This window comes from Lycorma delicatula, chromosome 7, assembly GCF_047948215.1.
Source record: "Lycorma delicatula isolate Av1 chromosome 7, ASM4794821v1, whole genome shotgun sequence".
NCBI lineage: Eukaryota > Metazoa > Arthropoda > Insecta > Hemiptera > Fulgoridae > Lycorma > Lycorma delicatula.
The window spans coordinates 51,199,798-51,212,915 of NC_134461.1; the positions used below are offsets into that span (position 1 = coordinate 51,199,798).

The 13,118-nt window shown below is 30.6% G+C and overlaps 1 protein-coding gene across 14 annotated transcripts in view; it reads right to left on the reverse strand.

Annotated features, from left to right (window-relative positions):
- LOC142327793 (uncharacterized) overlaps positions 1 to 13,118 on the reverse strand; it is an 87,731-nt gene that overhangs the window by 24,388 nt on the left and 50,225 nt on the right. For 4 of the 14 annotated variants that reach the window (XR_012757096.1, XR_012757101.1, XR_012757102.1 and 1 more), the window contains 2 exons: positions 10,918 to 11,058; positions 1,593 to 1,744 (listed from right to left, as the gene is read on the reverse strand). The exons of 2 other annotated variants lie outside the window; for them this stretch is intronic. Coding sequence is in view for 2 of the 12 variants with exons in the window: in XM_075371132.1 (XP_075227247.1) it covers positions 10,918 to 11,058 (141 nt within the window). In the remaining 10 variants the exon portion in view is untranslated. Of the gene's footprint in view, positions 1 to 1,592; positions 1,745 to 5,545; positions 5,631 to 7,952; positions 8,142 to 10,917; positions 11,059 to 13,118 lie in introns of all 14 variants that reach the window. 8 more of the 14 variants (XR_012757093.1, XR_012757104.1, XR_012757095.1 and 5 more) reach the window with 5 other exon arrangements.

Consider the following 13,118-nt stretch of genomic DNA (forward strand, 5'->3'; position numbering starts at 1 on the left):
TAATTAGATGAGGCTAGTAAGAAAAAGTAAGCATAGGTTATGTTGGTTATAATTTTGTGTAGTGACTAATGGTACATCTAATGAACAAATATCAACATAAGCTAACAAAACATAACCTATGCTTGCTTCACTCACTAACCTCATCTAATTTAAGCTAAATACACGAGTTACATACAGCTTATTAATAACAAAAGTAATTTGTAAACTAAATTCAATAATGTTAATTATTGTTATTTTACATTAATTAAAAACAAATTTTTATTTTATTTTTTTTGCTGTCAAATTCCTGAAAAGTACCAAAGAATGAATTAAACTTACTGTACCTTCCTCAAACACAATGATTTCACTATTTCTAGAAAATTTCAAAATGCAGTACATCAAAACACAAGGGAATCTTATATCCACCAATGGTGTTGAGGTTAGAATCATTATAAACCAGCAGTTTTGTGGTGCATCAATATTCTAAGCCAACCTATGTCTAAAAAAATTTTGTTTTTAAATATAAAGGAGAAAGGTAAACCAAGTTAATTATAATCATTAAAAAATAATTACTGTCAAATTAAGCAAATGAAGCCACACCAGTAAATTATCATAATCAGATTTAATAAAGGAATGGTTGAACAAACCGCATCTGTAGGTCTGAATATACAACTATAAAATTAAACAAAATAATTATTAACAGATAAAAAATGTAAAAGCTTTATTATTATATAAAATAAAGGTACTTATAGCACTTTCAGTGACTACTTATCATCAGACCATTAATAAAAAGTTGGCTGGAAAAAATGTTAAGTCATTTCTTGTTATTTAATCCTAAAAACAAGTACATCATAAAAATGTGAACACATTTGCTACAATACCGAAAAACAAGATGATCCTTTGTTATATCCTTTCTGCATGCTATACCCTCGATTCAGTAGGTTCTGATAATTCTTATTCCACTGACTAAAGGGCTGAATGTATTGTAAGGTCTCCTTACAACACATTCCAGACAGATCAACTGTAACTGCAGTACAGATTGCAAGCAGAATCTGCTACCTTCTCGGGAAGCAGAACTATGTGAGGTATAATGGGGCAAACATTTCTGACTACCAGGCCTCTGTAATAGGGATATTTGATTTTCAAAGTGCTGGAGTTGTCAATAAATGTTCTAAGGGGTAACCAACATCCCTAAACATTGCAGCTGGCCATCCCCAACAACGAGTTGCAAAAACATGCTATTTTGTCCAAAGCACTAGTCCAAGGTGGTACCCAACACCCAGGGTGTTATTTTCTACAACTTTTTGAATCTTTTAAAAGAAAGTTTACACTATTCAAATCAGATGAAGATTTTTTTTCAATATTTTTAAAATTATGTAGCGATCAATCTAATTGTTTATTTAATTTAAATACTATTCTTTATTTATTTATTTTCGTTTATTGTAAGGATTTTTCTTCTTTTTTTTAACCACAAAACTCTTGCAATCATAAAATAAAGACGGCATAAGAGAATTTAAGTTATTTTGTTAAGATTATTATGTTTTAGAATATTATCTTGTTTTATAAAACAGAAACCAAAGAACTCGTTATTCTCAATAAATAACTAAAATTACCTAAGGTTTGCATCATCACATTCAGCTTCTAAAAGTTATCACATACGAGTGCAATGCAACTTTTCCTCTTAGCAAATCTAAATGAAGATCTCTTCTCTGTAATTGATCTCTTAGATTTCTAACACGACTTTGAAGATTGTAAACCACAGTAACTATAAATTTACAAAAAAATTACTTATTTAACCCATTATAATAAAAGAAGAGAGTATTAACTATGCAAGTAAAGTTTAGTAATGAAATAAACTTGGAAAATAAAGAATATAACATACAGAAATTATAAGATGGAAAATAAACTAAAGCACAAGCATCTAATAAAATAAAATTAAAGACTAAATAAAAATTACAAATAAATCTAAATTACAGCATAGCTGTCTATGTTAATATATTTTCAGCCTTTAAAACATACAAAGATCCAAGAACTTTCAATTTATAAAAAGTAATTCATCTTGAATAAATTTCATCACGTTACATTAACTAATAGTCAAAAACATTAAAATTAATTATAATTAAGTACCAAAAACTCGCATTAAACTTCCTCCACAAAAAGTGAAGAAGTGACAAAGCAATAAGCAAATTTTAAGAAATGAGCCAAACAGGGGAGAATACAGCTCTTAAGCATGATTTGAAGATTACAACAATAAGTGCAAACTAAGTAACACACACAGTAAGATAATTATAATATCTGTATCAAAGAATTATTCTAAAATTTTAATGAAATCAACATCTTGGCTTATGTCCAACTGCTTATAACACTGGAGAACAAAAAATAATTTTTTTTGTCTTGGTAAGAAAAATATGTGATTCTGATAATATTTTTTCACCTGAATTCAAATATGATTATCAGTTTTTCCCCATCAAGCAAGGTTTCTGAGAAATAGGCATTTATAATTTCAAATATTTTAATACTTTCTCTATTCAGACATGCGACTCACCTGCAAAGTAAGAAATGATGATTTTCTGCTATACTTCGCCTGTGGAGCATCCCTATGATGGTCCAACCAACAATAATCAGTCAGTATATCGGGATTCCATTTGCCTTGGTACCTCTTTTCCATAGCTGAAATCCCTGATAAAAGTGTTCCCTGTGCTCATCACTCACTGCACAAAGATTTTCTGGGAAGAACTTTAAGTGTGGTGCAGAAAGTGTACTTTTAGATACATACTACAACCCAAATTTTTATACGATCACTGACAATATCACAGTAATTTTCCACCTTTCAATTTTCCAAAAAACTCTGAGTAACATTTTTAAATGCTTGCCAAACTGCTTTCTCCAGTGGATTCAATAGTTCCTCAAATTTTCATCATGCATTAGTAATCGTATTTGTGCACCCACAAATATTCCTTCTATAAATTTTTGTATCACTAATTTTAGGAAACTCTGTTTTAAATACATGAAACCAGAAGTATTTTCCATGGCCTTGACAGGATTCTTTTTTAATCCTTATTTGATATATAACAGAAGTAGATTTTTCATTTTTCTATTCAGGAATGAGTGTAGCGTTTGTTTAGACCATTCTTTTCTAATGAAATGGTTGTTTCTGTCCCTACTATCCTATTCACACAGAAAACATTACTTTGTGTAATCAAGCTGCAGACCAAGAATAAGTGCAATTACCTTCAAATCACCACAGATATTCCATTCATACACTGCATATTGAAGCTTTTCCAATATAAATTGAGTTTCCAAATGTTTCCTTCATATTAGCAGAGTGAGCTACAGGTACAGATGGGAATTTATTGCCATTATGCAGAAGCACAGCTTTTAAACTAACTTTAGAGGAATCAATGAACAAGTGCTATTCTGTTGGGATATGTTCATTACAAAGTGTCTCCATAAGAGAAGAGATGTCATTACAAAACACTAAGCCATTTTCTTCAGAAAAATAGTCTTTAAATTCAGAATGACGATTACAATACGTACATACCTTTGTATTCTTTTAAAAAAGATTCCATCCTTTTAGCCGGGAAGCAAGCATTTCAGACTGTTTTTTGGATAACTTTAAATCTCATATGAGATCAGTCATCAGAGATCATATGAGAGTAAATGAAGCTCAGATGAAACGCTTTGTTCAAAAGTTGTATCACCAGAATCTGTTTCTTTTTCTTCCTTACTTCCATCAGACTTAAAGCTCTCTTCCTCTAATGTCACATGTTCTGGAAGCTTTGGTACGGGGCGCAATTCTTTGCAGTGTGGAACCGGTCTTATTGCAGATTGCAAGTTAGGGTACAACACACTGTATGTTTTGATTTTGATGTAATCCCTTTAATGTTTGTTAAGCAGAAATAACAGTCACAAGAGTGATATTGGGTTCCCTCCAAATCATAAGGACAGCAAATGGCATGTGGCGTGTGCCATTTTTCCATGCAGTGAGGAGCCTAGAACATGAAAAGTAACAGATACGTGGGGCCCAAGCCCTTGTTTGGTCCCTGACTCTACACCCAAAATGAAGTTCATTACACTTTTTACTAATGGAGTAAGGTTTTGCCTTTGGGACTTTAGCATCACTTCACCAGATACATAACAAAAATTTGTAGGATGATTTAAACAGACTCTAGGAATTTTGTAATTAACAAGTAATTAAAAGAAATAAAGTTGTAAATATGCAATACACAATAACTCAGACACACAAAGCATTCACAATGATGTGTTTACTGGTTCACTATTATCTCACAAACGGCATCGTTTTTATGAATATATGGTACACTAGATCGTGTTTGTACATGCCTATACACATCTGAACCTGCACAACAATAGCAATACTACCCTTGAGTTAGCTCAATTGGATCCATCATATTTACAATGCTCTATGAGCTTTTACTTGGCAATCGACAAATTGACGAAAAACACGTTTTAAAATATTTAAAAAAATTAAAATAAAAAACTGTGGGTGATGGAGAAATTTCAAATAATATTTGAAAACTGCATTAACTACACATATTGATAATCATGAGTCAAAAATCATGTTTACCAGTGTAATTGTTACGGTCATTCTTAAAGCACAATCACTGTTCTATGAATGTTTGTCTCTATTGTCAAGGTCTCAATCTTTTGTCCAGTTTTTGATACACTATGGTTTAATACTTTTAATGTATTCATTATTTATTTTATGGTTATTTGTTTATGTTATGATTCATATCTCATCTTGATCCCAAACCTAATCAGGTTTTAATCATTTTTTTCAAACATACAGAATGCGAGCCTCAATAGTTATCATTATCTCAGGTACTCAAGTAACACTGTAAAACAGAAACTCTGTCTGTGGCTTTGCGACAATTAATGTGTTTATTTAACAAAAATTGCATGGTTATCAATTTATTATAAAATAATAAATTTTTACATAGGTATTGCATTTTTAACTACATCTTAACAAGAAAAGTAAATTAAATGTAAAATAAAACAACTAAAGGAAGCAAAATGTCATTTACGAAAAACAAAATTAAAAACATGGAAAAAAAATAAAAATCTACATTTGCTTTTGCTAAAAGTGAAATTTATTATTTCTTTAACACTATCCACAATAATATAAATAAACCTCATAGAATACCAGTTGAAGTGAAGATCTGATACAAACAAAAAATATCCTTAACTCTTAAACTAATATTAAGTACAGAGGAGGAGACTTGCACAGATATGATCTTGAACTTAACTACACTGGCATGATTTTTTTGTCCATTGATTCTTGGACATAACTTGCAGACTGGCAACCCGGGGTTTACTACAACATGCCTTCTACTCATTGCTCTCTTTGTTTTGTGATGTTATGACATCACAAAACAAGAGAGCAATGTACAAGAGTACATTCACCAGACCAAATTTTAGTAGTGTTAAACATTCTCAGAGTTTCATACATGCAAAATAAGAAACGGGTTAAGTTAAATTAATTACATCGCATGAAAATATGCTTTTGGTTATAGCGCTATAAAAATAAGTGAAATTAAAGTTATGTTACTTCTAATGTTGCTGAAAACAATAAACTCTTAGCTGAATGACCACAGAATTAGCTCTGACCACAGAATGGCTAAACGAAACGGAACCTCAAAACAGAAGAGAAAAAGAATACTATTAAGCAAAAGATCATTAAACAAGGTTAATGAAATCAAGTGGAAATTACATTAAGATTTTCACTGGTAAAATCTGATCGATCATTTTTAGGAAGAGGTTAACTGTGAATTTACATTATCAAATTTATATATACTATAACTGTTCTACATAGAATTTTCTTTTTTTCATACTACTGAATTAGGTCACATAGATTACAACACTCTCTGATAACATACGGGGGAGTAAAATTTAAAACAGTAATACATACAAGTTAAATTTATGAATCTGTATTATGTTTTAAGTTCACTAAAAAATATAAAAAAAGTAAAAGAAAGTATAAAAAACATCCTAATTCACCCAAGCTACATTTTGATAATTATTTTAACTGAAATTATTTTTAATAAATATTTTTATTTTTTACATAAAATTTTCCACCAATTTGATCTCAACAGTAACAAAGTTGGAGAGGCCTTAATTTATTTAAAAACTAAACTAGTAAATTTTTAACTAATTACTTCTCTAAGGCTCCTAATTTTCTCAAAAGTTTATTTACAAACTTTATAAAAGTCTTGTGTCTACTTGAATTTATCTTTTCCCTTGAATTTATATTTCCCATTATCTTAAATCCACTAGATTCTTTTTTAACATCTTCTCTGGTATTACTAAGCAAAACAGCTGAACTTATTACTGCATTTTCAATACCGTAAAATGAAAAAAAAAACAGTTAAACTAATTTTTATTAATTTTCTGAAAATTTCCCCGTTACCATCACTAATTTAAGCAAATTGTTAATGTAAATGCACAGAAAAATAAGAGAACTATTTAAAAAATAATTAATTTATCTTAAGGTAAATCACACAAGCGCTGATGATTACATTATTTACAGAGCACTTAAACTATATACACAATATTATTAGCGCTTTTCAAGATTACCTACCGCATGTACTTTGTAATTATTATGTAATCAAAATTACAAATTTAGTACAATATTGTTAACTCTCATGCAGATTAGTCCTTTTGAAGGCCATGTAGATAAATTGTTTTTTTAGTTATGAAAAAATCTGATTAATAATAACAGCAACAACTGTAATACGAAGGTAAATCAAATATAAACAGGATTTCTGTTCACAAGCATCTACGGTTGGTAGGACTGGGCCCGCGCTTCTAGTATGCTTAGGAGTGTGGAGAGTCAGCCGTTCCACACTCCCAACCAATTCATCAATAATACTCACGATGTTGGAGCAACAGGTGCACCCTCCACTGCGCAAAACATAATTATAAAATTTCTTACTCTTGAAGGAGTTCAAGCGATGGAAATTTTCCGGAGATTGACTCCACAGTTCAGGGACCAAACATTGTCGAGGACTTGTGTGATAGCCTGGCATAAAAAGTTCAAATAAGGCGATAATGAGTGGAAAATCAGGAACACGATCGCCATCCTCAAACCAGCATTACAAAGGAAAACATTTGCATGGTTCGAGACAATCTAGAAGACGATCGACAGGTGAGAGTATCCGAAATTGCAGAAGAAGTGGGAACAATTTATGGAAGCTGTAAAGCGATAAAGTGTGTGCCGGATAGGTCCTTCACCGTTTGACTGCAGATCATAAGTTGAAAAGTTTGGAGGTCTCTCAGAGTCTTACAGCAAGGTTTGTGAAAGAAGGTGATGCATTTTTGAGTCGGATTGTCAACTGCTACAAAACGTGAGTCCACTGCTACATTCCCTAGTTGAAACAAGCCAGTATGGAGTGGCCGAGGAAAGGGGAGACAGCCCCAGTGAAAGCCAAGGACTCGACTGGCTCAAGCTGCTCAAGGCAGCTCTAACAGTCTCAAAACTAGAAGAAATGCACTGGACTCAACTTGATTATCCTCCCTACAGCCTAATCCTACCACCCTGCGATTTTCATTTGTTTGGGCCACTTAAAGAAGCTCTAAGAGGGCAACAATTTGAAGACAATGAGGGCAAGGAGGGATCCGTGCACAATTGGCTCCTGACGCAACCAGCTTCATTCTACAATGCTGCGATAAAAAACCTTCCTTCTTGCTGGGAAAAATGTATTTCTTAATCAGGAAACTATGTAGAAAAATAAATTAATTTTCCTTTTATTTTTCAATAAACAAATTTTTTTAAAAATAAAATGTATATGGTATATCAATATTTAATATTACAAGTATACACCGATGTGTAACTAGTATACACCAGGATTTTCCACTAGTGATCAGTACATTCTAGTGCTAAGCTAAGGGGGATGCACACATACAAATGACGTTTAGTAGCGTTGGATTATTTATATTATATGAAGTTGACTACTTACAAAAATGATGATGAATGACTATTATCAAAAATATCCATGGGAAAACAAATAAAATGCCACCTCATGTTCAAGTTATGATTAGGCCTATAATACGTCTGCTATTTTCTAAGTAATATCTTTCCATTATCTGCTGCGATTATGTTTTCATTGTCACTAATCACAATTTCTTTCAAGAGTTCAGCAGCATAACTGAAATGTTAAAAAATATATAAATAAAATGCTAATTTACATTCCCACCTCCTGAGTCATAAGTCATGACCACAAAGTTGAATCCAATAGTCTGAGTTATTATGTTAAAAATTATGTGGGTTTTGTAAGTTTGCAGTCATAATCATAAAAAACAGGCTGCTTCCAATTTTTTTAATAACCATGAATTTTGACCACTTGGACATATTTAGCAAGTTGTAGAAGCGTATGGTTTTTTCATCGAATTTGTATTGTTCTTTCGCCTTTTCAAATAGATACAAATAGCAGTTCTTCAAAATATTTATGACAACACTTAGCACACCCGGAATGATTGTAACTTTGCTCACTCATTTTTTTATAGTCAAAACTGCCGGTAGTGAATATTTCTGTTTCAAATGGTATCTATAAGCATGTGGCTCAGCCGAGTGTAAAGAAAATGCTTTAGAAATACCTTTAAAGACCACTTTATGCGTTTAGTTTGATTGACTTCAACGCTCTTTCTTATTTTTTGAATTTGGCCTGGAGTGAATATTTTTTTCACGTATTTATCTTGCCGCTTCAGTGAATAATTTTTTGATTTTAATTTTGACAATTCCTCCTGTAAATGTTTGCTTTCTAACTTGATATAATACAGTTCACTAAGCAGCTTGAGTTTTTCACCTTCTGTAAATGTACTTACTACAATGTTTTCAGGCTCTCTGAGATCCTGTCACGGAGAGATTTTCCTCTTCACCATTCACTGATGAATTTTCTGGTGATGAAGGAATACTTTTTTACTTGATAGCACCTCATTTACTTGTTTCTTTCTCTAATTTCACTATGTATGTTCTTTGAACCAGTCACTACTGTCAGTTCCTGTTTTAGGTAAGTGCTCAGTAGGAGGAGAATCTTTTTTAATTTTTTTTTTCTATACGGTTCATAACTTAAAAGTTGACTTACTAAGGCTGGCTCATAGCGATCAGGTCTAAAATGTAGGATTCAAATTGTTGTGTTGACAATATTAAAACTGTCTTGTCAGCTACATTTGTTTACCTAGATTTTACTTTGTGCGCTATCTTTTGGGAATGAGTGAAACATATCCTTCTTAAGTTTATAATATTATATTTGAGTTTTTTATAATTAATATTATTATTGTTATTCCACCCAAAACAGCACACACCATTTTGAATTTGTAAAATTATCCACCCATTTTCAAGCCCAAAACAGACATACACAGTTTTTAGATACACACATTCACAGATTTTACATGCATACAAACAATACACTCACTAAAATGAGAATTAAAACAATAAGTAAATCACGCACAGAAGAACAAGGATCACGATGGCAATTCACACTAAGTACTAGGCGAGTATACTGATAGTGCATATAGTGAGTATACTGATTCACACTAAGTACTAGGCGAGTATTAACTGATAGTGCAGGTTAGCAGCTGTCAGTGAGTGACACCATGTGCAGCAGCGAAAGATTTACAACTGTGGAAGTATAGTATTTGTATAGTCATAGTATGATGGATCATGTATAATTATTATCTTCCTAAAAAGGGCAAATAAATAAATTATAATCGAATAACACATCCTTTTTCAGTACTCTTCCAATATACATGGAATATTCAATACTGCTTAAATATACCCAAATTTTAACAAAACCAAACACATACAGAGAAAAGAGAGTAGTGTATTATTTGATACAATGTCTACAATGTTTTTTTATTTTTTTTAATGCTACACATTCAATGACCAACTTTAAAATAAGCCGATTGAAAGCAGTTCCTAATTCTTGGTTTAAAAAAAAATCCTTTACATCATTTCTTTCTTAACGACCTTCAAAAACAAACATTAATAATACTGAAAAATTTACTATTTAAATTAATTGTAGCAACAGAATATGGTTGCAAACATGACATCAAAAATAAAATATTTAAGTCTGTAGGAAGAAACAAAAAGATTCAATGTCTTCAGAAACATTATTGGATAAATATGTTAAAAATCTAAATAAAAAGTGGGTTTTTACCCTTTTTGCTCATTTTAAAAAAAAGAAACACTCATTACTGCTTAAAAACATAACTACTAAGGGTTTAAACACAATTAAAAACAAAAGACTACCCAAAATTTATGACAACACTTAAAAATGATATCAATATTTTCTAAGAACTGTACATTAAGTTACACTATTGCATGTTGGATTTATTTACAAGTTCCAAAAATTAACATTTAAACAACAGCTTACAACTAACTGAATTTGCAAATTCTTTATTCATTATTTCTTAACTTTATTGTTGCAATACACAACATATTTCTACAATTTTTTTAATTTCAATTGACTTTTTTTTTTCATTTGTATAATTTTTACACAATAAGGTATTTTAATATAATATTAAAATAAGACATGCTAAATATTTTTTTTAGCTCAAAGTTTTATCAGTTCACATCCATCTCTTTCTTTTGGAGATAGCCAATATACAAAGCAAGTGAAAGTAAAGATAAAAGAGTACAATAAAAAACATTTTACCCCTTTAATTACATAATCTTTCTTTTCTGTAAACAAACAATGTTTAATGTAATTTAAAGAATTAATTAATTCATTAATTAATTAATTAAAGAATTAATGTAATTTAAAGAATTAATTTAAAGTGTTTAATTAAATACATTAAACACTTTATGAACCAAAATATTTTAAGAAACATTATTTATGAAACTGAATCAATTTGACAATTTCCTTTATGGCAAAAAAATTATGACATAATACTTAGTGTAAAAAAAAGAAAATTTTTAAATACCTTATCAGCAAGTTTATCACATTCTAATCTTGGTAGTTTAACTCTTAATAAGAGTGATTCTGTATGAAGATCATCCCCAATATCTTTTGTAATTTCATCCACACTCATCACATTTGCTAAGCGTTCCAAAAATGTTACAAACTATAAGAAAAAACCTACAGTTAAATTTTGTGTCAAAATATTATAAAATCCATTTAAAAACAATTACTGTAAGATAAAATTTATACATTTTTAATACTTGTTACTAAGTAGTGGGTGGACTAAAAATTGGTTTCTCCTATTATTAGTAATAAAATACACTTTGCAGTAAATTTTAATACATATCAGAGGAACTGTTCAAAATCTCCTTCTATGCTAATGTGCTATTATTCGTGTCAGCATTTTTAACTGGTAAATTACATATTTTTACAACAAAGTTTTATCTCAATTTATAAAATCTACTCAATTTTTAACTAAAAAAGCTTCAGGTAATTCAGGACATTTGCATTTAAGGAAAGTACCACATCTCTGATTATTCTCCATAACAAAAAAATCATAAGGCATCAAACCACCGCACATTAATGACATGATCATTCAATTTTCATCAACATCTTATTCGTTTGGGAAAATTTTAACTGCAATAGTCTCTAAGTACATGCCTGATTTTGCTGCCTAACATACGAATAGGTAATACTTAACACGGAGTTGTTCAATAGCTCGGCAATAACAAAATCTCATAACATCTGAAGAGATGAATCCCCTTTTATATTTCCATTGAACAAATAAAGTTTCTAACACTCTTTTTGTGATCCCGCACAAAACATGAATTTCAAGTACATTAACCCTACATGGACCAAGGGAGGGCAAAAAATGGTCACAGTTTAGAAAAATATTGTGCTAAAAAATGCCATACAGTAAAAAAATCTGAAAAAATTAATTTGTCATTAAAGGTAACATTTTTTTCTGAAAACTCACGTTCAGATTTGTAACAGCATTTTATTTTCATAACAGAAATTAGATAACGGATTACTTTTTAACCCCCCCTGGACCAACAAATGACCCTTCTTATATTATTAAATAAAATATTTTTTTAAACAGAAAGTATTTTCCTTGAAATGTTTCAGTTTTTCTAAATGAGATTATTTTGTTACGGTAAGTTGGCATGCCTGCTTATATTCAATCAGTAGTAGGTCAGTGTGTTTGTAGTTGATAATACTTTCTACACTAGGCTAGTTTTATTTGAGTTTTTGTGAAATGGTTGTTTTATCTTTTTGAAATTGAATGAATATATTTCTACCCGTGATATAGAAATTATATTACATTAAGATGACATATTGATGAAGATGAGTTGTGCAATTCAAGTGAAACAGAAGACTTTGCTTACAACAACGTTCACGGTGATGGTTTAGGAGAACCTAGCATTCAAGATGAACAAGAATTAGATTTGGTTCTTGAAAAATAACTAAGTAAAATATACGGTGAAATCAAGTATAAATTAGAAATATTCAACTCATGAGATTAAGGCTACTCGTAGAACGATAGCAAATGTATTTCATGAAAATCCGGGTTTGAAGGATACCGGAAGAGCAACAAGTATTTATGGGTCTTAGAAATTTCTTTTCAGAAAATGCATCGTAACTCTTTGTGAAACATTCGAATGAAGAGGCAGTTTTACAAAATTTAGACAAGACCAGTGAAATGAAAATAATTGAATTTTTAGGAATACTTATATTAGTCGATGCAAATAATAATAATAATTTAGACTATCATTACTTGTGGTCAAATGATTTTGAACAACATAATATATTGCTCCTATTAGTCGTAGATTTCATAGTTTGCTCGCAATCATACAATTTGACGATAAACAAATGAAAACGACAGAGTGACAAATTTGCTCCAATAAGGAAACTCTTTGAACTAATTAATAATAAGCTTCCCAAACATTATACACCATCAATCAGTAAATACAGCTATCAATGAAATCTTGTCCCTGTTCGGAGGTCGATGTCTGTATAAAGTATTTTTAAAAGAAAAACATAGAAATAACAGTATTTAAATCAAATAGACTATTAACAGATTATGAACAGCTTTGTACTGAACATGGATATAACTTGTGGAAAGAGGATGAGTATACCTGCAGATTCAATATCAGTAGTAAAACGTCTGGTTACTTGTATCACAAAGTCAAGGAGGAAAGCAACTACTGATTGGTTTTATACATC